The sequence below is a fragment of the Triticum aestivum genome, chromosome 3A, assembly GCF_018294505.1.
Source record: "Triticum aestivum cultivar Chinese Spring chromosome 3A, IWGSC CS RefSeq v2.1, whole genome shotgun sequence".
In the NCBI taxonomy this organism is placed as follows: Eukaryota; Viridiplantae; Streptophyta; class Magnoliopsida; order Poales; family Poaceae; genus Triticum; species Triticum aestivum.
This window is the reverse complement of record NC_057800.1, coordinates 444,871,987-444,895,260: the sequence shown is the minus strand read 5'-3', so window position 1 is coordinate 444,895,260 and position 23,274 is coordinate 444,871,987. Positions and strand designations below refer to the sequence as shown.

The following is a 23,274-nucleotide window of genomic DNA, read 5'->3' as shown; positions in this document are numbered from 1 at the left end:
AGTACATAGCTGCTTCGGAAGCAGCAAATGAAGGAGTTCATATCCGATCTAGGTGTAATACCTAGTGCATCGGGTCCAATGAAAATCTTTTGTGACAATACTGGAGCAATTGCCTTGGTGAAGGAATCCAGATTTCACAAAAGAACCAAACACATCAAGAGACGCTTCAATTCCATCCGCGATCAAGTCAAGGAGGGAGACATAGAAATTTGCAAAATACATACGGATCTGAATGTAGCAGACCCATTGACTAAGCCTCTCTCACGAGCAAAACATTATCAGCACCAAGATTCCATGGGTGTTAGAATCATTACTATGTAATCTAGATTATTGACTCTAGTGCAAGTGGGAGACTAAAGGAAATATGCCCTAGAGGCAATAATAAAGTTGTTATTTATATTTCCTTGTACCATGATAATGTTTATTATTCATACTAGAATTATATTAACCAGAAACTTAGTACATGTATGAATACATAGACAAATAGAGTGTCCATAGTATGCCTCTACTTGACTAGTTCGTTAATCAAAGATGGTTAAGTTTCCTAACCATAGACATGTGTTGTCATTTGATGAATGGTATCACATCATTAGAGAATGATGTGATGGACAAGACCCATCCGTTAGCCTAGCATAAATGATCATTTAGTTTTATTGCTATTGCTTTCTTGATGACCTATACATATTCCTCTGACTATGAGATTATGCAACTCCTTAATACCGGAGGAACAGTTTGTGTGCTATCAAACGTCACAATGTAACTGGGTGATTATAAAGATGCTCTACAGGTCTCTCCGATGGTGTTTGCTGAGTTGGCATAGATCGAGATTAGGATTTGTCACTCCGAGTATCGGAGAGGTATCTCTGGGCCCTCTCGGCAATGCACATCACTATAGGCCTTGCAAGCAATGTGACTAATAGATTGAACTAGGTATGAGGATACCGACAATCGAATCTCGGGCAAGTAACATACCGATGACAAAGGGAATAACATATGTTGTTATGCGGTTTGACCGATAAAGATCTTCATAGAATATGTAGGAGCCAATATGAGCATCCAGGTTCTGCTATTGGTTATTGACCAGAGATGTGTCTCGGTCATGTCTACATAGTTCTCGAACCCGTAGGGTCCGCACACTTAACGTTTGATGACGATTTGTATTATGAGTTATGTGATTTGATGACCGAAGATTGTTCAGAGTCCCGAATGATCTCACGGACATGACGGGGAGTCTCGAAATGGTCGAGAGGTAAAGATTCATATATTGGGGGATGCATTCAGACACCGTAATGGTTTCGGGAAGTTTCGGAGTACCGGGGGTTATTGGACTCCCCCCCCCCCCCCCCCCGGGAAGTTAATGGGCCAACATGGGCCTTAGTGGAGAAGAGAGAGGGACGGCCAGGAGGTGCCGCGTGGCCCCCCTTGCCAATGCGAATTGGACAAGGGGTGGGGGCAGCGCCCCCCCTTTCCCTCTCCTACTCCTTCTGTCTTTCCCTCTTTGCTACTCCAGAAAAGGAAAAAGGAGAGGGGAATCCTACTAGGATTAGGAAGTCCTAGTAGGACTCCCCACACTTGGCGCGCCCCTAGGGGGTGGCCTCCTCCTCCTCCCCCCTTTTATATACGGAGGCGGGGGCACCCCAAAGGCACGACAAGTCTTCTCTTAGCCGTGTGCGGTGCCCCCCCTCCACATTTTATCACCTTTGTCATATCGTCGTAGTGCTTAAGCGAAGCCCTGCCCCGGTAACTTCACCATCACCGTCACCACGCCGTCGTGCTGAGGGAACTCTACCTCGTCCTCATCTGGATCAAGAGCTCGAGGGACGTCATTGTGCTGAATGTGTGCTGAACACGGAGGTGTCGTACGTTCGGTGCTAGGATCAATTGGATCGCGAAGACGTTCAACTACATCAACTCGTTACTAAACGTTTTCGCTTTCGGTCTACGAGGGTACATGGACACACTCTCCCCGCTCGTTGCTATGCATCTCCTAGATAGATCTTGTGTGATCGTAGGAATTTTTTTGAAATACTGCGTTCCCCAACAGATGGTTCACTGGCGGCTGCGTGTGAACTACCTGCAGACCATGCAAATTGGACGACTCACTTCTGGATTTAAGAAGGCAAAAAAGACCCTCCGTTGCTGTCAAGAACAAGTATGGAGATATTAGGTCCCCCTTTAAGATTCCATGAGATGGCTTAAACTCTTGCAGCTTCTTCCAATTGAACATAAGTGAGGGAGTCCGGGATTAGGGGGTCTCCGGACAGCCGGACTCTATCCTTTGGCCGGACTGTTGGACTATGAAGATACAAGATTAAAGACTTCATCCCGTGTCCGGATGGGGCTCTCCTTGGCATGGAAGGCAAGCTAGGCAATACGGATATGGATATCTCCTCCTTTGTACCGACCTTGTGTAACCCTAACCCTCTCCAGTGTCTATATAAACCGGAGGGTTCTAGTCCTTAGGACAACATACAATCATACCATAGGCTAGCTTTTAGGGTTTAGCCCCTCCGATCTCGTGGTAGATTAACTCTTGTAATACCCATATCATCAAGAATAAATCAAGCAGGACGTAGGGTTTTATCTCCATCAAGAGGGCCCAAACCTGGGTAAAACATCGTGTCCCCTGCCTCCTGTTACCATCCGCCTTAGACGCACAGTTCGGGACCCCCTACCAGAGATCCGCTGGTTTTGACACCGACATTGGTGCTTTCATTGAGAGTTCCTCTGTGTCGTCGCCGTAAGGCTTGATGGCTCCTACGATCATCAATAGTGATGTAGTCCAGGGTGAGACTTTTCTCCCCGGACAAATCTTTGTGTTCGGCAGCTACACACTGCGGGCCAACTCGCTTGCCCATCTGGAGCAGATCAAAAGTTACGCCCCTGGCCACCAGGTCAGGTTTGGAAGCTTAAACTACACGGCCGATATCCACGGAGACTTGATCTTCGACGGATTCGAGCCTCTGCCTTGTGCGTCACACGGTCACGATGAGTACGATTTAGCTCTACCATCGGACAGTGTTCAGGAGATCGCACCGGCAGCCGCTCCGACCCTCAATTCGGAGCCAGTTGTGCCGTCCATGGACGGGTGGATGGACCCCGCCACAGAGGCCTTATCCTCAGCGATGATCGAGCCAAACATCGACCTTACCCTGCATGAGAGCCGTGTTGTCAAACTACCGGATCCTTCTCCGGCCACGGACTCCGAACCGCCCGCGCCCGTTCCTAGCGAATCCGATTGGGCGCCGATCATGGGGTTTACCTCCGCGGATATTTTTCAGCACTCGCCCTTTGGCAACATACTGAACTCATTAAGGTCTCTCTCCTTGTCAGGAGGATCCTGGCCGAACTATGTCCGGCGGGATTGGGATGCGGATGACGAACAAATTCGCTGCCCACCCACCACCCACTTAGTAGCCACTATCGACGACTTGACCGACATGCTCGTCTTCGACTCCGAAGACATCGACGGTATGGACGACGATGCGGGAGACGAAGAGGAACCACTGCCCACAGGGCACTGGACAACCACCTCATCATACAATATATACATGGTGGACACACCCAAAGAAGGCAATGGTGACGAGACAGCGGAGGATGACTCCTCCAAGAAGCAACCCAAGCGCCGACGTCAGTGGCGCCGCTCTAAGTCCCGCCAAAGCAAAAGTGGTGATACCGGCACAGGAGATAATAGCACTGCGGATAGTGCCGAAGATGGCAACAATCCCCCCCAGCACGATTTAGGGCAGGAGAAGGGAGAAGCCAGCCCTCCAAAAGGAGCGGCAGACAGAGAGGCGGAGGATGATAATTACATGCCTCCCTCCGAAGACGAGGCAAGCCTCGACGATGACGAATTCGTCGTGCCAGAGGATCCCGTCGAACAAGAGCGCTTCAAGCGCCGGCTTATAGCCACGGCAAATAGCCTTAAGAAAAAGCAGCAACAGCTTCAAGCTGATCAAGATCTGCTAGCTGACAGATGGACTGAAGTCCTTGCGGCCGAGGAATATAAACTCGAACGCCCCTCCAAGAGTTACCCAAAATGCAGGTTGCTACCCCGACTGGAGGAAGAAGCGTATGACGCAGCTGATCGGCCACCTCGTGGCCGCGACAGAGAGGCATTCCAGCCAAAAGCTCAGCCTGCACCCCGACGCCATTCAAATAAAAAGGCATGGAGAAATACGCCAGACCTGCGAGACATATTGGAGGACAAAGCAAAACATGCAAGATCGATCTACAGATCACGAGGGCGCGCCACTATGCGAGACGATAATCGTCACGCCGGATATAGTAAAAGTAAATCTGGCCGGGCCGAGCACAGCGGGCAAGACTCATTGGAGCTATGTTGCGATATAGCCCAGTACAGAGGCGCCGTACACCCCTTATGCTTCACAGACAAAGTAATGAATCATCAAATCCCAGAGGGTTTCAAACCCGTAAATATAGAATCATACGACGACACAACAGATCCAGCGGTATGGATCGAGGATTACCTCCTGCATATCCACATGGCACGCGGTGATGATCTACATGCCATTAAATACCTCCCACTCAAACTCAAAGGACCAGCTCGGCATTGGCTCAATAGCTTGCCAGCAGAGTCCATTGGCTGTTGGGAAGATCTGGAAGCCGCATTCCTCGACAACTTTCAGGGCACTTATGTGCGACCACCAGATGCCGATGACTTGAGCCACATAATTCAGCAGCCAGAGGAATTGGCCAGGCAATTCTGGACACGGTTCCTAACAAAGAAAAATCAAATCATCAACTGTCCGGATGCAAAGGCCCTAGCAGCTTTCAAGCACAACATCCGCGACGAGTGGCTAGCCCGGCACCTTGGTCATGAAAAGCCGAAATCTATGGCAGCCCTCACGACACTCATGACCCGCTTTTATGCGGGAGAAGACAGTTGGCTGGCTCGCAGTAATAACATATCAAAGAACCATGGTACTTTGGATACCAAGGACGGCAATAGCAGGTCACGTCACAACAAACATAAGCGCCGCATTAACAGCGACAATACCGAGGATACGGCAGTCAATGTCGGATTCAAAGGCTCTAAACCCGGTCAGCGAAAAAAGCCATTCAAAAGAAGCACTCCGGGACCATCCAGTTTGGACCGTATACTCGATCGCTCGTGTCAAATACACGACACCCCCGACAAGCCAGCCAACCACACCAACAGGGATTGTTGGGTGTTCAAGCAGGCCGGCATGTTAAATGCCGAAAACAAAGATAAAGGGCCACATAGTGATGACAAGGAAGAGCCCCGGCAGCCGAACACCGGAGGACAGAAGAGGTTCCCCCCACAAGTGCAGATGGTGAACATGATATATGCAACCCACATCCCTAAGAGGGAGCGGAAGCGTGCGCTCAGGGATGTATATGCGTTGGAGCCAGTCGCCCCAAAGTTCAACCCATGGTCCTCCTGTCCGATCACCTTCGATCGCAGGGACCACCCCACTAGTATCCGCCATGGCGGATTCGTCGCACTAGCCCTAGACACAATTATTGAAGGATTTCACCTCACTCGAGTCCTTATGGATGGCGGCAGCAGCCTGAACCTGCTTTACCAGGACACAGTGCGCAAAATGGGTATAGACCCCTCAAGGATCAAACCCACAAAAACGACCTTTAAAGGCGTCATACCAGGTGTAGAGGCCCATTGCACAGGCTCAGTCACACTAGAAGTGCTCTTCGGATCCCCGGATAACTTCCAAAGTGAAGAGTTAATCTTCGATATAGTCCCGTTCCGCAGTGGTTATCATGCACTGCTCGGGCGACCCGCATTTGCGATATTCAATGCGGTACCGCATTATGCATACCTCAAGCTCAAGATGCCAGGACCTCGGGGGGTCATTACAGTTAATGGAAACACAGAGCGCTCTCTACGAACGGGGGAGCACACCGCGGCCCTCGCAGCGGAAGCGCAAAGCAGTCTCTTAAGGCAATCCACTAGTTCTGCGTTTAAGGACCCGAACACCTTCAAGCGCGCCCGGAGTAATCGGCAACAGTACCGCCTGGCACGTTCCGAGCTCGCATAGCAATGCGGCCCCCACCCCGCCCAAGCCAAACGGTGAAACTCGTGCCACGCATACATAATTACGCATTAAAAATACCATGGGCACAGGTAAGGAGGGGGCACGATTACGGCACGCTCCAAGACACGGCTTAAACCGCACTAGGGGCTTCCTGCTTTGTTATTTTTCTCTTTCAGGACTTTAATCTCTGGAAACCCTATCCGGTAGCATGATTGCCGAACATATGATGCAGCAACCAAGAAGGCAGAAAGCTACGTCACACCATGGAACTCCCGGGTGGATTACGATAACGAGTGAAATACTTGCTTTAATACTATCCTTCAGCTTGCCCTTGGAGGGGACATAGTCCTACTTTTCGCTTATCGCACTACCTGTATCATTCTGCTTTAACGCACCTTTTTGAATAAACAATGCATAGCATTAAGACTATTATTGCATTCTTCTTTTTTTCATTCATGACATCCAGCACCCGTACACTCTAGTACGTCCAATATGCTAGGGGCTTAAGCATACCCCACAATACGGCATGAGAAGCCCGAACACTTTCGGTAGTGTGGCACCCCGAACTTATAGCATTATATGCATCAGCTCCGAATCATGTCTTGGGTCAATAGTTGGGTTTGCCCGGCTCCCATGTTTTGGTACCTTACGTTCCGCTATATCGGCTAAGGTAGCACTGGGAGAACTACTGCGATTGTGCCCCGGTTCTGCTGGGCTAAGCACCTCAGTAGAGAAAGCTAAAACTGACTATCATGATAAGGCGAGAGACTGGTCGTTGTTTGAGAGGTTTTCGAGTCCTTAAAGACTTATGCCGCTTAGAGCGAGGAGTCGGCCCTGTCCGGCTTAAGGCGTGTATCGCGCCCCGAATTCGGCCTTCCGAACACTAGGGGCTTCGCCGAAATTTAAAATTATAGAATTCTATGGCTAAGTGAGAGTGATAATGCATTATAGTCTGATTGCCTTGTTCGTTGTGCTGAGCACCTCCCTCGAAGGACCCAAAAATGGGAACAAGTGCTTAGGTTTATCTGAACACCCCGGCACTCGTGGCATGGGGGCAGAAGCCGACGACTAGCCATCTCTCAGATTTGATAAACAGCCAAAAAGAAGGTAATATTTTAAATTCCAACAAGCGTTGCATAGCGCATATGAACAAGTCTTCATAATATAGGATCACACAAGCAAGTTTACTCAAATATTATATCTTTCGTACACTCGTCCGCTACAAGACGGGCACCCTTCAGGACACCCTCATAGTACATCTCGGGGTGGCGATGCTCCTTGCCCGCTGGCGGCCCTTCCTTAATCAGCTTCACGGCGTCCAGCTTGGCCCATTGCAACTTCACACGGGAGAAAGGCCGGCGTGCACCTTCGATGCAAACGGACCGCTTGATGACTTCCAGCCGTGGGCAGGCATCCATAAGCCGCCTCACCAGGCTGAAGTAGCTATTGGGAAGGGCGTCGCCAGGCCACATCCAGACTATAAAGCCCTTCATGGCCTCTTCGGCCGCCTTGTGTAGCTCGACCAGCTGCTTTAACTGGTCGCTCATAGGCACTGGGTGTTCGGTCCCAGTATACTGGGCCCAGAACAACTTCTCCTTCGAGCTTCCCTCCTCGGCCCAGTAAAACTTCGTGGCATCCGACACGCTGCAGGGCAAATCTGCGAATGCTCCTGGAGAGCTCCGGATTCGGGTAAGTAACAAGTAATTTACTTTTACATGCTTACTTTGCATATAGAATGCCTTACCCGCCACTATCTTCTTCATCGCATCAATCTCCTGGAGGGACTTTTGGGCTTCGTCCTTGGCATTCTTTGCGCTCTCAAGGGCCGCAGCAAGCTCGGACGCTCGCATCTTCAAGTCAAGATCCAATGCCTCGTGCTTCGTCATGAGAGCGTGGAGCTCTTGCTGCACCTCGCACTCGAGCCTCCTGCCTTTCCCGCTCGGTGCGCTCCATGGCCGCTTTGTTTTCGGCCTCGGATAGCGCTTGCTTCAGGGTCGCCACCTCGGTCGTGGCCCCTGGCAAATTTACGATGATCCTGTTATTTTGCAATCGCATTCTTTTTATATATATCCATAGACTAGGTACTACTTACCTTTGTTCTCCTCGAGCTGCCTCTTGGCAAGGCCGAGCTCTTCCTTGGACCCTTGGAGGTCCTGCTTCAGCACGGCGACCTCCGCAGTCAGTGCGGCAGAGGCCAGCAGCGAAGCCTGCATACGCATACAAACATACTTATATTAGACTCTTTGATCCTCTGTTCGGCTTTTCTTTGTGAACACCGAACAGAGCATCAGGGCTACTGTCTATGCGGTAATATTTTTCCTATATTTCAAAAACTTACCTCAAAGCCTGCTAGAAGGCTGGCACAGGCTTCAGTCAGTCCGCTCTTGGCGGACTGAACCTTCTGGACCACCGCACTCATAATAGTGTGGTGCTCTTCGTCGATGGAAGCGCCGCGAAGCGCTCCCAGCAGATTGTCCGGTGCCTCTGGATGGACAGAGGTCACCGGCACGGGCGTCTTGCCCCTCTTGGAAGGAGGCCGCCTGCCCGAGTCCGGAACCACTGGAGGTTCCGGCGCGGTGTTCAGCTGAGGGCCGAACTCGGAGCCCTCGGGAGCCCTGCTCCTTCTGCTCCTGGAGTCCGGAAGGTCGCCTTGAGGCGCCTTCGGGACTGTCTCCCCTTGACCCGGTGCCTCTTGAGACAACACCTCAGCATTGTCCGTAGGGCAAGGGGAGGTGGCGGTCGGAAGTGGATCACTATCCATATCCGACGAGCCCAGGGAGCCGTCCGATGAGGATACGTCGATACGGGCTCGGGGCGGTCTGCATAATCATAATTCGGCGTTAGGAGAAGAAGTGCGACAAAAGTATGCTATGAGTTACTCTGGTATCCGAATACTTACGACTTCGCCAAGGGCTTGGCCCTGAGCAGCCACTCGTCTTCGCCTTCAGCGACGATGGTGGAGTAGTCCGGAAGGAGAGTCCTTCCCTTCTTGGACCCTCCGGCCCCCCAGTGGGGGCGGCCTTCCTTTTCTTGTCTCCCCCGACTGAAGGGGGAGCATCTTCATCTTCCTCCTCGTCTTCGAGGGAGGAGTGCGTAGCGGAGTTATCGAACGATGAGTCCGATAACACCTGGCGTCGGGAACTCTTTTGGGTTCCCTTGGCCTTCTTGGTCTTCTCCGGCACCTGGTAAGGAGCCGGAGTCAGCATCTCCGTCAGGAGAGCGTCCGCGGTGTCTTCGAGTAGAGGGGCCGGACAGTTAATCTGCCCCGACGTCTCCACCCAATCCTGTCAAAGGCATGGAGCTCAGACCCCGCACATGGTTAAGCAAGGGGAAATAAATATCCTACCGGATGTATAGAACTCACCGAATGCGCTCGGCGCTTCACGCTTAGCCTGCGGTCCTCGGTGAGAGAGGGAGGGACCTCGGCGCCCTTGAACAGCACCCTCCAGACGTCCTTGTGCATCGTGTCGAAGAGCTCGCTCAGAGTTTGGTGCTGGGCCGGGTCGAACTCCCACAAGTTGAAATCCCGTTGTTGACACGGGAGGATCCGGCAGATGAGCATGACTTGGACTATGTTGACAAGCTTGAGTTTCTTGTTTGCCATGTTCCGGATACATTTCTGGAGTCCGTCCAGCTCCACCGATGAACCCCACGACAAGCCCTTCTCTTTCCAGGAAGTGAGCCATGTAGGGAATCCGGATCAAAACTCGGGAGCCGCCGCCCAGTTGGTGTCGCGTGGCTCGGTGATGTAGAACCAGGCCGATTGCCACCCCTTTATGGTCTCCACGAAGGGGCCTTCAAGCCATATAACATTGGGCATCTTGCCCACCATGGCTCCGCCGCATTCTGCTTGTTGGCCGCCCACCACCTTCGGCTTGATATTAAAGGTCTTCAGCCACAGACCGAAGTGGGGGCGGATGCGGAGGAAAGCCTCACAAACGACGATGAATGCCGAAATGTTGAGGATGAAATTTGGGGCCAGATCATGAAAGTCCAGCCCGTAGTAGAACATGAGACCGCGGACGAATGGATGAAGGGGAAACCCCAGTCCATGGAGGAAGTGGTGGAGGAAAACTACTCTCTTATGAGGTTCCGGGGTGGGGACGATCTGCCCCGCAGCGGGCAGCCGATGCGCGATATTCGTGGCTAAGTATCCAGCTCCGCGCAGCTTTTTGATGTGTTCCTCCGTAACGGAGGAAGCCATCCACTTGCCTCCCGCTCCGGACATGTTTGGAGGAGGTTGAGGAGAAAGATGTGGACTTGGGCGTTGGGGCTCGAGTGCGCAAGAATGGATGAGTAAGGAGGAAGAAGGCGTGGGTAGAGAAAGGTTAAACCTTATCCCTTTTTAAGGGCGGCCGAAACTATGCGCCCCCACTAGCCTGGTAAAACTCGCTTATCCCCCAAGCGCCGTAATCGATGGCGCGGTTGGGTTACCCACGCCCGTATTGATGATAATCCCGTAATAAGGGGAACACGATCTCTGCTTTGACAAGACGTGTCAAGAAACTGCCTCGCGTTATGTGCGGGGCTAGTTAAAGAAAAACGATTCGAATAATCACCGAGCCATGGCATGAGGTCATGTTGCCAAAACGTGTCAGCAGATTAGATTTGTGGAAATATTATTCTCTCTACGGTGGTATGTGGAACTTATTTTGCAGGGTCGGACACTATCCTTTTATTTGAACTCTTCTGTGGTATATCCGGAGGGGGAACCCGCCTTGCAATGTCGAAGACAACACTGCGCGCCGGACTCGTCGTCATTGAAGCCTGGTTCAGGGGCTACTGAGCGAGTCCGGGATTAGGGGGTCTCCGAAGCCGGACTCTATCCTTTGGCTGGACTGTTGGACTATGAAGATACAAGATTGAAGACTTCGTCACGTGTCCGGATGGGGCTCTTCTTGGCGTGGAAGGCAAGCTAGGCAATACGGATATGGATATCTCCTCCTTTGTAACCGACCTTGTGTAATCCTAACCCTCTCCGGTGTCTATATAAACCGGAGGGTTCTAGTCCGTAGGACAACATACGATCATACCTAGACTAGCTTTTAGGGTTTAGCCCCTCCAATCTCGTAGTAGATTAACTCTTGTAATAACCATATCATCAAGAATAAATCAAGCAGGGCGTAGGGTTTTACCTCCATCAAGAGGGTCCGAACCTGAGTAAAACATCTTGTCCCCTGCCTCCTGTTACCATCCGCCTTAGACGCACAGTTCGGGACCCCCTACCTGAGATCCGCCGGTTTTGACACCGACAATAAGAGAAAACTTCACTGTGGTCACTAAGCTCATCACAATGTCCACCTATCTGTCAGTGAAGCCCAACTTTAGCATTATGGCTCTCAGATATTCTCACTCAATCCTGTCATAAGCCTTCATCATATCAAATTTCAAAGCACATGACTGTTGTTTCATAGCCTTGTTTCTCTTCATAATGCAAGCATTCATAAGCTATTATAATTTTGTCAGTGATTAGTTTACCAGGGATAAAACCTGATTGTTCCTCAACAATAATGTCAGGTAGCAGTAACTGAATCTCTTGGACATTACCTTTGATATTATTATGTACATGACGTTGGAGAGGTTGATTGAGAGAAACTGAGACGAAACTGTCGTTATTTTTTACCTTAGATATCAGGACTAGAACTGTCTCGTTGAGCAGCAGCATCGCTACCTCTTTCTTCGATTATGGGCAGGAGGACGTGACGGGCCACGACGGGCCAACAACACTATAACAAACAAAATAGAAGCGAAACAACGAGTGGTTAGATGGTTAGAGGAGCAGTGGCATCCTAACCTATCAGGGTTCAAGTCCCGATGCTCGCATTATTCTGAATTCCTACGATGACTTCATAAATCCCAAGATAAAATGCCGACTCAGTCTTTAAAGATGTTCATAGAGATAGAGTATGCGTGTGTGCGTTTATAGAAATCGATATATGCGCATATCTATGAGCGCTTGCATCTATGCTGTGTTAAAAGAACAAACAAAATAGAAAAAACAAAACTGGCCGAGGACAACTTCGCTTGTACAGTACATCTGCACGAATAGCTGCATGCTTTTTGATCCAACGATTGTGTACGTGGAGCTGAGTTTTAGCAAACTCGTTTCTTCATTTGGTGTCCTCTAAGAAGTATGGCGGTGCCAGCTATAGAGCTTGTATGCTCGTTTTTTTTGTTGTATTTTTTATTTGCGACGAAACTTCGGATCTTTTTATCATGAACAAAAAATATGTATTCATGTTCAGAGACAATCTAGCGACGACTATAAACAGTTGAACGAGCCAAGACGCGCCGTTATCATCGCCTCTCCTCACTGGAATCAAGCCAAACTTGTTGTAATAGACAGTAGAAAAGTCGTCGTGTTAAGGCCCCACATGACTAGCATACTAGAGCATCAACCACAGTTGATGAAGCGAAGTATAGATTGAAAGAGCTCAATCCATAGATAGACGAATGAAGACAAACAAATAATGGATCCAAGCATATTCATCAAAGACCACTGACCGAATCCAGCAAGATCCGTCGCACACCTTCCCACGCCCCATGACGACGCATCACCAAAACAAAAGTTGAGCGGGGAGAACCTTATTCCATCTTCAAAAAATTTGGATCCAACAAAGACCACTGACCGAATCCTGCGAGATTCGTCGCACACCTCCACATGCTCTTCAACAACATATCACCGAAATAGAGGCTAGGTAGCAAGAACCTTATTCGATCTTTAAAAAGCCATCATTATTTCGTCTTTCTAACTATGATACAAATCCTGAACGAACTAAAAAAAACCCTAAAAACATAGCAAGATCCCTCCTGCCGGGAGGGTACGTGTTCTCATCCGACTTGTATAAATACAAGTAGCATAGGCATATGGTTTCAGAGAAAGAAAACGTGACACCGTTTACTACGCACCACCTTCCTCACAAATAAAAATTAACTATACCACAGCGATAGCCGCACTGACACACACAACTCGAGAAAAAGAAAACAACGCCAATGTGACACCAAGCTCATCCAACCAAGGGTTCACCTTCATCATTAAAACGAAAAATTGGGCGGCAACGCTACGTACTACCGGCAGATCCGCAGCCGCTCCTTGCCATTCTCAAATTAGTGCGACACAGTTTTGCATAAAAAGCAAGTCATTTTGCTTAGTAAATACACAACAGTACTTCCTCCGTTTTTATTTACTTCACGTATTAGATTTGGTCAAAATCAAGCTTTATAAATTTTAATAAAGTTTATACATAAAATATTAGCATATACAATAAAAAAACAATACTAGTAGATTTATTATTGAATGTACTTCCACTTCATATAGATTTGTTATGATAAATTTTTATATTTTTTTATAAACTTAGTTAAATTTTAGTAAATTTGACTTCAGTCAACTTTAATATGCGGAGTAAATAAAAATAGAGAAAGTAAAAAAGAAGAGGGGTCCACAACATTAGCTTTTTGTCAAGTGAGAGCGTGAGAGAAGTGCACTGCTGCGCATGCACAAAACATTGCCTGTCCAACCAAAGACTTACGTTTAATTTTTCTCATATCATTTTGAATGGCTCATAAGTTTTGAACCAATATTCTGATTTTAAAACTTTCCATATATTTGAACTCATGCGCAAAGACGTTCAAAACAAGACCGATTTTCGATAATTTTTAATTGAGTTTAAAATTCATGAAACATATTTCATATAAAATCTTTTGAACGAAACAATTTCAATCAGTTTCACAAGTTCACATTTCAGTTTTGTATATTCTTTTCAATTTCACATTTTAGTTTCGTATATTCTTTTCAATTTCAGAAGCTGCTTATTTCACACAAAAGATCACATCTCGTTCAATTACACATTTTTTAAATAACACATTTCACTCAATTGAAATAAACCGCTACACATTTTCATATTATCAGTTTCACATATTGACATTACATTTCACTTTTCACTGATTTATTTCACAAAAATCACATATATTTCAATTGCACATTTTTGTAAAAACCTATTTCACTCTTTTCAAAAAAATGTTGTACACTTTTTAAAAATCATTTTCACATGTTGACATTGCATTTCACTTTCGTTGAATTGTTTCACACAAATCACATCTATTTCAATTATAATTTTTTGTAATAACATATTTTACTATTTTAAAATAAATTGTTACACATTATGAAATAATAATGTTTCACATGTTGACATTACATTTCACTTTTCACTGGCTTGTTTCGCAAACTCACATATATTTCAATTGCACATTTTTGTAAAAACATCTTTCACTCTTTTGAAATAAACTGTTACACATTTTAAAAAAAATCAATTTCACATGTTCACATTACATTTCACTTTTGCACTGGCTTGTTTCCAAAAAGACCAACCTATTTCAATTGCACATTTTTGAAATAACATATTTCACTCTTTTGAAATAAACTGTTACATATTTCTAAATATCATTTTCACAAATTGACATTTCATAATGACATATTTCACTTTTTTCAAACTAGTCAAAACGTATCCAAGATTGATCTTGTTCTAAAGGTCTTTGTGCTAGAAATTCAAATATATAAAAAGTTTCAAAAACAAGTTTATAGTTTAGAAGATATGAGTGATTTAAATTGACTAAGATTAACAAAAAGTCTATGAATTTGTTTGGGAGAGACAAGTGATGTCGCATGTATACTAGTACATTCACAAAAACTAGTACTATGGGCCATCAAACTGATACATTAAAAAAATACCAAAAAGTAAGAAAGCTATACAAAGAATATATTTTCTACTCCCTCTGTCCCACAATGTAAGAGTGTTTTTGACAGTAAACCTCCGTCACACAATATAAATATAAGAGTGTTTTTGACAGTACACTAGTTTCAAAAACACTCTTATATTATAGGATGAAGGGAGTAGCTTGCAAAAACATCTTGCATTATGATACGGAGGGACTACATATCTGTACGCCATAGCACGAATCACCGGCAAAAAACAGTGGTGTGAGATGTACCGGCAGGTACCGTTAACGCGCAAAGTGACTTTGTGCCTTCATCATACGACAGAGCCTTTTTATTCACCACGGCAACAGTCTCCTGCATCATGGCCTTGATCAGCTCCGCACGACCGCACTCACATAAACATACACACGCACATACAGTCAGCAATGTGCAGAGTTGATTCCCGCAGGATCAAGAAATGCATTCAACACACGGCGACTTCTCACGAAAACGTGTATCAGCACAGTATATATATACCTCGCCAAATCGAAGCAGTTCCAACTAAAACACAGTGTGTAAAACGTAGCCAAACCAAACGGAATGCACGGCAAGGTAAGGCTTGTTCGCCGCCAGCTAGGCCCCGGGCACGGCGTCCTTCATCCGATCGTACCCCTGTACCTGCCCGTGGTAGCCCGTCGCGTGGCCACCGGCGCCGGCGAACCGGCCACGCCCACGCGCGTAGCCCACCCGACGCGCGCCCACCGGGTGCCGCCCCGTCAGGTGCCGGTGCGCCCACGTGCCCGCTCCCAGCGCGAACACCGTGAGGCTACAGCCGAACAGCAGGGCGCCCACCGAGACGATGGCCACGACTGTCACCGGCGCCCAGAGAGGGCTGGTGAGGAGCAAGAGTGGGGCGAGGACGACGAGCACGACTGACGCGACGGTGAGCGTGACGCCGGTGAGGACCAGGAGTGCGGCCAAGGAGACGGCGAGGGCTAGGTAGACGAGGAGCTGGGCGTTGGATGGATGGACGCGCCGGCGGGGCGAGTAGGACGCTTGGACGCTACGGGGCCGGACCGGACGAGGAACGGCCGGCAACGAGCTTCCCGGCCGATCCTCCATGGCAAGAGCCGCGAGATGGATGGGTGCGAAGATAGAGTTGCTGGTGAGGAGATGGCGGGGAGGAGTTGAAGTGTGCGTGCTTGTCGGGAACGACGTGTGCCAGCAGGCCAGCGTGTAAGGCATGCACGGCGACGTGTGGCACCCTGGCACCGATGAGCACAGTGCAACTAAAAGTGAAACACAAGCTTTCGTTGCTTTGTTGGAGCAAGACACTTGACATACACACACCACTTGAACAGTCCTCTGCTGAGGTTATCCGTGAAATTTCGGAACTGAAATTTCTGATAATTTACACGTTGTTCACTTTGCTCTGGTCCAGAGCTTGAAGGCATCTTAATTCGCAGAAATTTTAAAACACAGAAACAAGAAAAAACACAAAAATAGAATGTCATGACATCTTGATTGTACGACAAGAATTCAAGTTATTTGATTGTGCACATGAAAACTATAGGATTATTCACAAAGATTGTAGTGAAATTTTCGTGTGGTATAGTATAAATGAATCCTAAGGGGAAAAATTCATATGGATTGTATTCTTTCGAATCAAACAACACACGTAGGAAAAACTCCCAAGGTTAGAGTCCTCCAAAATGCTTTTGCCAATCCTTTGAATCGAAGAGCCCCTACTTAGAGATGTTGGAAGCGAAAAACTGTGACACTGTACACGCTGTTAAGTTGTTCCATCATTATGCCGTCGTTTTAGCTCATCAAAAGCACCCAAGCTCTGAGCAGTGAACCCGCCTGTAAACTAAGATCATGGCAAAGATAAATACCGCAGGTTATTTTCTAGGAGTAGTATATAAAAGACCTAAAACCATCCTATGTATCAACAAACAATTCCATTATTTCCTTTACCTGATGAACCCGGAACGCGAACCTGACACCCTGATGGAGCAGCACTTCACTGTTCTGCTCTTTCAGACGTTTGAAGAGTGCTGTTTCCCTGGTGTGATCTTTGTTGATGCCTCTTAAACCATCGATCTCCGAGACCACCCGCGTCATGTACTGGTTTGCGAGGTTGACGCACGCCAACTTGACCTGCGAGAAATCACAGCACAACGCATGCGAGAATTCAGACGATAATGTCAGCTTAGGTAAGCATCCACAATGCTATTAGAGTTGTGAAAATGCACCTTGACAATTAAACCTGCGTCTGACATCCAGCCAACTGGGATGTCTTGCTCCTTGTACCTTGAGATGAGATTGTTCTTCGTGTCGGCGGCATCCCTATCTTGCAGGAACTTGTGGACGCTCTTCTCTGTTCTGAGAATAATAAACAGAACAGGGGAATTTTAGTTAGCGCACTCGTGCATCTAGGCACTCTCAAGTTACCCAGCCATTAGACAGCAAGACATACTTCTCAAAGAGGGAGTACATCTTGCCGAGCGCTGCGTCGCGGTGGAGCGCGCGGTCATCGACGAAGGACGATATCTGCTTCTCTAGCTGCAGAAGGCCCTGGTACCTGGCAGCGGCGTCTCACAATGTGTCTGCTCTTTTCTCCGGCCAGTCGAAGTGCTTCAGGACTGCTTGTTCATCCACCTGAAGAATAATACTACGTTCATCGACTTCTGGTCAATCAGGGAGAGGTTACCGATCAAAAGAATGAGCGGACACTCACCAGGAAGGAGAGCTCTTCGTCGAGCCATGTCACAAACGCGACGACGTCCTCGATGCTCGCGAAGGTCGCATCCCGGACTTCGGCGACCAAGGTTCGCACAAAGTCCCCTTGGGTCTCCACGTCGGCTTGAACCTACAACGCCGGCTACAATTATTCTGCATTTCTGCTCTGTGGAAGTACTAATTGTTGGAACCGCAGCCCTCTCTCACTCTCGGCTAGAGGAAGAAGAAGACACAAGACACGGGATTTTCCGGTCGGCGCACGAACGCCGCCACGGGCGCACGAACGCCCGAATCTTTTTCCTCTTTGCAATGTCTACATGGTGCTCAACTCAGTACAAACACATACCCACGACGGCAGCTTTGTAGCCCTACAGCAAACGCAACGCCCACGTTTCTCCAGCTAGCTATCCGCTGCATGCAAACAATCAGCCCGGCCATGCACGCTACACGCGCCACGCGCTTGACGCGGCCATCTCCATCGGCCGCAGCTAACAACCTGCTAAACACCGCAACTAATACATGCATGCATGTCCATCTAGCTAGCTCACGTGCTGACCACCACGCCACGCATACCACGAGCACATACTCATGCGTGGCTTATTCCTAACATTCTCCCCCTAAGCCACGACCTCGCCGTCGCCGGAGTTGTTGTAGCTCCTGTCATTGCCATCGTCACGGCCGTGATCCAGCCCGCGGACCCGACCCGGCGCATCGACGCCGGTCGCACCGCCAAGGACCCGACCTGGCGCACCGACGCCGTTTACACCGTGCTCCGTCACGACCCCGGCGACATACGCCGAGCTCCATCTCCGCCGGCGACACACGCTTGGCGTCCTTCCGCGTCCCGCACGTCCCGCGCGCACCCGACGCGCCCGACGAGCCTGGCCACACCAGTGCGTCCCGCACGTCCCGCGCGCATCCGACGCGCCCGACGAGCCCGACAGCACCAGACGCTCACCGCGTGCCGCCTCCGCGTCCGCCATGGCAGCCGCCACGCCGCGCCTACGTGTCACGCACCTTCCACGGTTGTCGCCCCGAGCCGTCGCGACCTCTACGCCATCACGCAGGTCCTTCGCGACCTCCTCGTCTCCGCGACCGTCGCGCCCTTCGCGCGCACTCCCCACGTCCCCGCGCTCCCGGCCCGCGCTCCCGCCGCGCACGTACGCGATCTGCGCAACCAGGTCCAGCGCCTCGACGGGGTCCACTCCCGCGGTCCCGACGCGTCCAGTGCGCACCCATAACACGCACCGGTTGCGCCCGGCTCGTCGCCGCGTCTTATTGCCCTGCACCGCCGCGGCCTCCATGCCGCCATGCAGTGCCTCCACGCCGCCACACCGTGTTGTGCCGCCGCGCCACCACGCAGCGCCTCGGCGGCCTCCGCGGTCGCCGCACGTACGACGTCACCGCCCGCCGCATCCGCCACGCGCCATGACAGCCACAACGCCGCCCACCTCCATGGGCCGACACACGGCCCGGAGCTCCAACGCGCAGCCGCCGGCGAGCGCCGCCATCGCGACCACGCCTCCGGCACGGCAAGCGCACCCAAGACACCAAGCTCATGATACCAATTGTTGGAACCGCAGCCCTCTCTCACTCTCGGCTAGAGGAAGAAGAAGACACAAGACACGAGATTTTCCGGTCGGCGCACGAACGCCGCCACGGGCGCACGAACGCCCGAATCTTTTTCCTCTTTGCAATGTCTACATGGTGCTCAACTCAGTACAAACACATACCCACGACGGCAGCTTTGTAGCCCTACAGCAAACGCAACGCCCACGTTTCTCCAGCTAGCTATCCGCTGCATGCAAACAATCAGCCCGGCCATGCACGCTACACGCGCCACGCGCTTGACGCGGCCATCTCCACCGGCCGCAGCTAACAACCTGCTAAACACCGCAACTAATACATGCATGCATGTCCATCTAGCTAGCTCACGTGCTGACCACCACGCCACGCATACCACGAGCACATACTCATGCGTGGCTTATTCCTAACACTAATGAGCACGCAAATTTGTTGCTGCACTTGATCAAGGGGGAACTAGGGAACGGCGCATGGTTCCAGAGAGATTGTTTCGTACTCACGGCAAGGAGATGAGGGGAGTTCTTGGTGATCTCCCCGATCAAGTCGCTCTTGGGAGCCGTTGACCCGCCGGACGCCTTGGGGCCTCGGGAGCCAGCCTGCCTGGCCTCGCCGCGCCTGGTCAGGGACTGGTAGAACTCCACGATCTCGGGCGCGCGGCGCATTCTTTCGCCGCCGCCGCCCACAGCCACAGGCAGACGGCCCTTGCCGGGCACTTTCATAGACGGCGGCGGCGGGACAGGGCCTCCACGCAGCCGCGGAGGAGGCCCAGGTGGCGGTGGAACGCCTGGCGGGCGTGGCGGGCAGGTCAACGACGGGCTGCTGGTGGGTGCGGCGGGGACGGTGGGCTTGGTCCGCCTCGGCTTCGGCTTCGGCTTCCTCGGAGCTCTCTTGTTGGAGGCAAGCCGCTCCTCCATCGTTTCCTCGTTCCTGAAAACTTCGCGTGGTGTTCTTGCACACGAATCAGTTGAACGTCTCCGCTGTCTGCCTCACCCTCACCCTACCGGTCACATGCTGCCGTGTTAATTTGCAAACGCGGATTAGCTTGACTTTTGCGATCACGTATGGGGCCGGAGTTGAATCCATCGTTAACACATTAATTATTTTTCTGCGGAAGAATTTCATTAATTAACCCAGTAGATGGCATTATATCGTACTCATGCACTGCTCGAGTTGATCTGTTCCGACGAAAGGATTAGGTGGTCAGATCACTAATTCAGTAGACAGTTACAATGTGATGTTAACCATGTAATTTTCAGCAAGGCGATGGTGATACTAGCAAAGTCAACGAAACAATTAGTAGAAAAAATGATGCGCACACGTATTAGCAAAATCCACAAGCCAAACCAAAGCATGAAATGTTCGGACTAAGAGTGCACTTCAAACATTCTAAGAGCATGTTTTTTCATGTGGGATTCTAAGGACATCTCCAATACCTACCCACAAAATGGCATAATATTTATTTATGGTTACAGGTATGTCTCTAGACTCATCCGTAAATTCGGATACGAGAACTGGCCATCTAATTATGTCTCTTAAAAATCCGTTCCTACTTTCCTTAAGTCCGTAACACCCAATAGCATAAAATCCTTGATGAGTAAAATAATCAAATGCAACACTAATTCAAATATAAATATTGCAATCCAACTAGGTTTTGAATTAAAAATAAATAAACCCGCACATAAGGTCTACTTCTCCTCTTCAAGCGCCCACGGATGTTCAATGAGATCTTCCTTAAGCTATCCATGAGTTCCTCAATGTCGAGTATGTTGATGCATTTGGACAAACTCCTCAAACATGGCCGGATTTTAATGTGGAAGTTCGATAGGATTATCCATCTTCTCAAATTCCAGACCTCTGGCAGCATCTTCACTCTCATCCTCCACGATCATGTTGTGCATGATCACGCAACACCTCATCACCTCCCACAAGGTCTCCAGGTCCCATATTTTCCTAGGTCCCCGAACAACTGTAAAACGAGCTTGGAGCACTCCAAATAAGCTCTGCACATCCTTTCTAACTTCTTGTCTTTGAGCAAAGTGAGATCTTTTCTCACCAACTAGGTCAGAGATAGTTGACAACAGTTCTTGTGGAAGGATAGATACCTACTGTTGGCAATATACCCTAAAGACAATAATATAGTATTGTGTTATTTATTTTCATGTTTATAATTAAGAGTTTATATTCTACGTTATAACTGTCATGATTCTGGAATATGCGATTCAGTGGAAAACCCATATGCACGTGCGGAATGATAAGTGGTAAAACATGATTCCTAGTCTTGCCTCTAGCACTAGCTCAAGTGTTGTATGTTGATCGTGTTTTTAGGATCTTGGGATATCGTTAAGTGTAACGATGGTCCTAAAATAACATTGAGAGTATGGCATTGGAAGAACGATGATATTGAATTGACCCAACTTGTTTGTTATACTTTGAGATACAATCGTCACAAGTCAATCGATATAACACGGAGAGTTAATGTATCCTTTAGTTCCTTGGACCATAAGAGTATCGTAGTCACTTCTTACCGGAGGATGGACTTTGGGGTTGCTCAAACGTCATCTATAACACGGTGATTATAACGACAACTTTCAGGCTCATCGGAAAGTTTGACAAGTGGCTAGATAGCTTAAGAGTGGGATTTGCTCCTCCGATGATGAAGAGATATTCTTAGGACCCTCTCGATGTAACGACATCCACCATCATCTGGCCAGACACGGGTGACTAGGTCCAGGGATGCCAGAACATGTCAACGAGGAAGAAGAATAAAACCGGTAACGAGGAGACCGGTATAGTGAGCATAAGAATGACTCAAGAGGATAACGATATATCTCACCTCGGGTTTTGTAAAGTATCATGAAGCAAAGGGAATATCACATGATAACCAAAGGTTCACCCGAGTATCATTCATGTATACATAGGGATCAATATGGATGGCCACGATTATGCTATTGGTCATTGGACAAAAGGAGTTTTGTTCATGTCTATGTTTTATCGAACCTAAAGGGTCACACGCTTAAGGGAATCATGATATCTTGACTATTAGTGTAGTAAGAGTTATGAAAAAGTATTCACCAAATAGTTTCATGAATATTAGAAATAGTTTTGAGAGAAACCGGAAGCGTTTCTGAGTTACAGGAAGAGTTTCAGAGTTTACCAGGTAATACAGATGAAAGTGCAAGTGTCACTTAAATTATATTGTGGTGTGATGAAAATTTGGTTAGTGAAACTAATATCAGTTGCTAAATTTTATCTCAGGATATTGGTTCCAAGTTATTCTTGATGGAGGTGTGCGACCCCCCAATTCAAAAAGATCAAAGGCGTGGTTTACCGATGATTCGAAGGTTTTCTTTTTGGTTTGATTCGAGTCGTAGGAAAGACTGCACCATTAAGAGGGGTCTTTGTGGATTTATGTTGTGTGGGAATGACATCGTCAAAACCTATACACCGGCCTTCCCACTCCTACCACCAAATACCCACAGTGTGCAACCGAAGTTTTCTGGATACCTAATACGTCCATTTTGCATCATGCTTTTATATCGATATTTATTGCATTATGGGCTGTTATTACACATTATGTCACAATACTAATACCTATTCTCTCTTATTTTACAAGGTTTACATGAAGAGGGGGAATGCCGGCAGCTGGAATTCTGGGCTGGAAAAGGAGCAAATATTATAGACCTATTCTGCACACCTCCAAAAGTCCTAAAACTTCACGGAAGTCATTTTTGGAATTAATAAAAAATATTGAGCGAAGAAAATACCAGAGGAGGCCCACACCATGGCCACGAGGGTGGAGGGCACGCTCCCTGCCTCGTGGGCCCCCTGGTGGCCCTCCGATGCCCATCTTTGGCTATATGGAGTCTTTCTTCGAGGAAAAAAATCATAAGAAAGCTTTCGGGAAGAAACTCCGCCGCCATGAGGCGGAACCAATCTAGGGCTCCGACAGAGTTGTTCTGCCGGGGAAACCTCCCTCCGGGAGGGGGAAATCATCACCATCGTCATCACCAACAATCCTCTCATCGGGAGGGGATCAATCTCCATTAACATCTTCACAGCACCATCTCATCTCAAACCCTAGTTCATCTCTTGTATCCAATCTTTGTATCCAAACCTCAGATTGGTACCTGTGGGTTGCTAGTAGTGTTGATTACTCCTTGTAGTTGATGCTAGTTGGTTTACTTGGTGGAAGATCATATGTTCAGATCCATTATG

General features: G+C 48.7%; 2 protein-coding genes across 2 annotated transcripts; both read right to left on the bottom strand.

Annotated features, from left to right (window-relative positions):
* Positions 1 to 14,645: 14,645 nt before the first annotated feature.
* On the bottom strand, positions 14,646 to 15,909 carry LOC123061585 (oleosin-like). Its single transcript, XM_044484749.1, has one exon. The coding sequence runs from the start codon at positions 15,853 to 15,855 to the stop codon at positions 15,367 to 15,369; it is 489 nt and encodes a 162-aa protein (XP_044340684.1). The 5' UTR covers positions 15,856 to 15,909; the 3' UTR covers positions 14,646 to 15,366.
* Positions 15,910 to 16,257: 348 nt separating this feature from the next.
* On the bottom strand, positions 16,258 to 19,373 carry LOC123061584 (protein CHUP1, chloroplastic). The gene is made up of 5 exons (XM_044484748.1): positions 17,474 to 19,373; positions 17,213 to 17,394; positions 16,989 to 17,118; positions 16,711 to 16,893; positions 16,258 to 16,603 (listed from the first exon to the last, which is right to left on the bottom strand). Exons 2-5 carry the CDS (start codon positions 17,230 to 17,232, stop codon positions 16,526 to 16,528), a joined length of 411 nt encoding a protein of 136 aa, XP_044340683.1. The 5' UTR covers positions 17,233 to 17,394; positions 17,474 to 19,373; the 3' UTR covers positions 16,258 to 16,525.
* Positions 19,374 to 23,274: the final 3,901 nt, after the last annotated feature.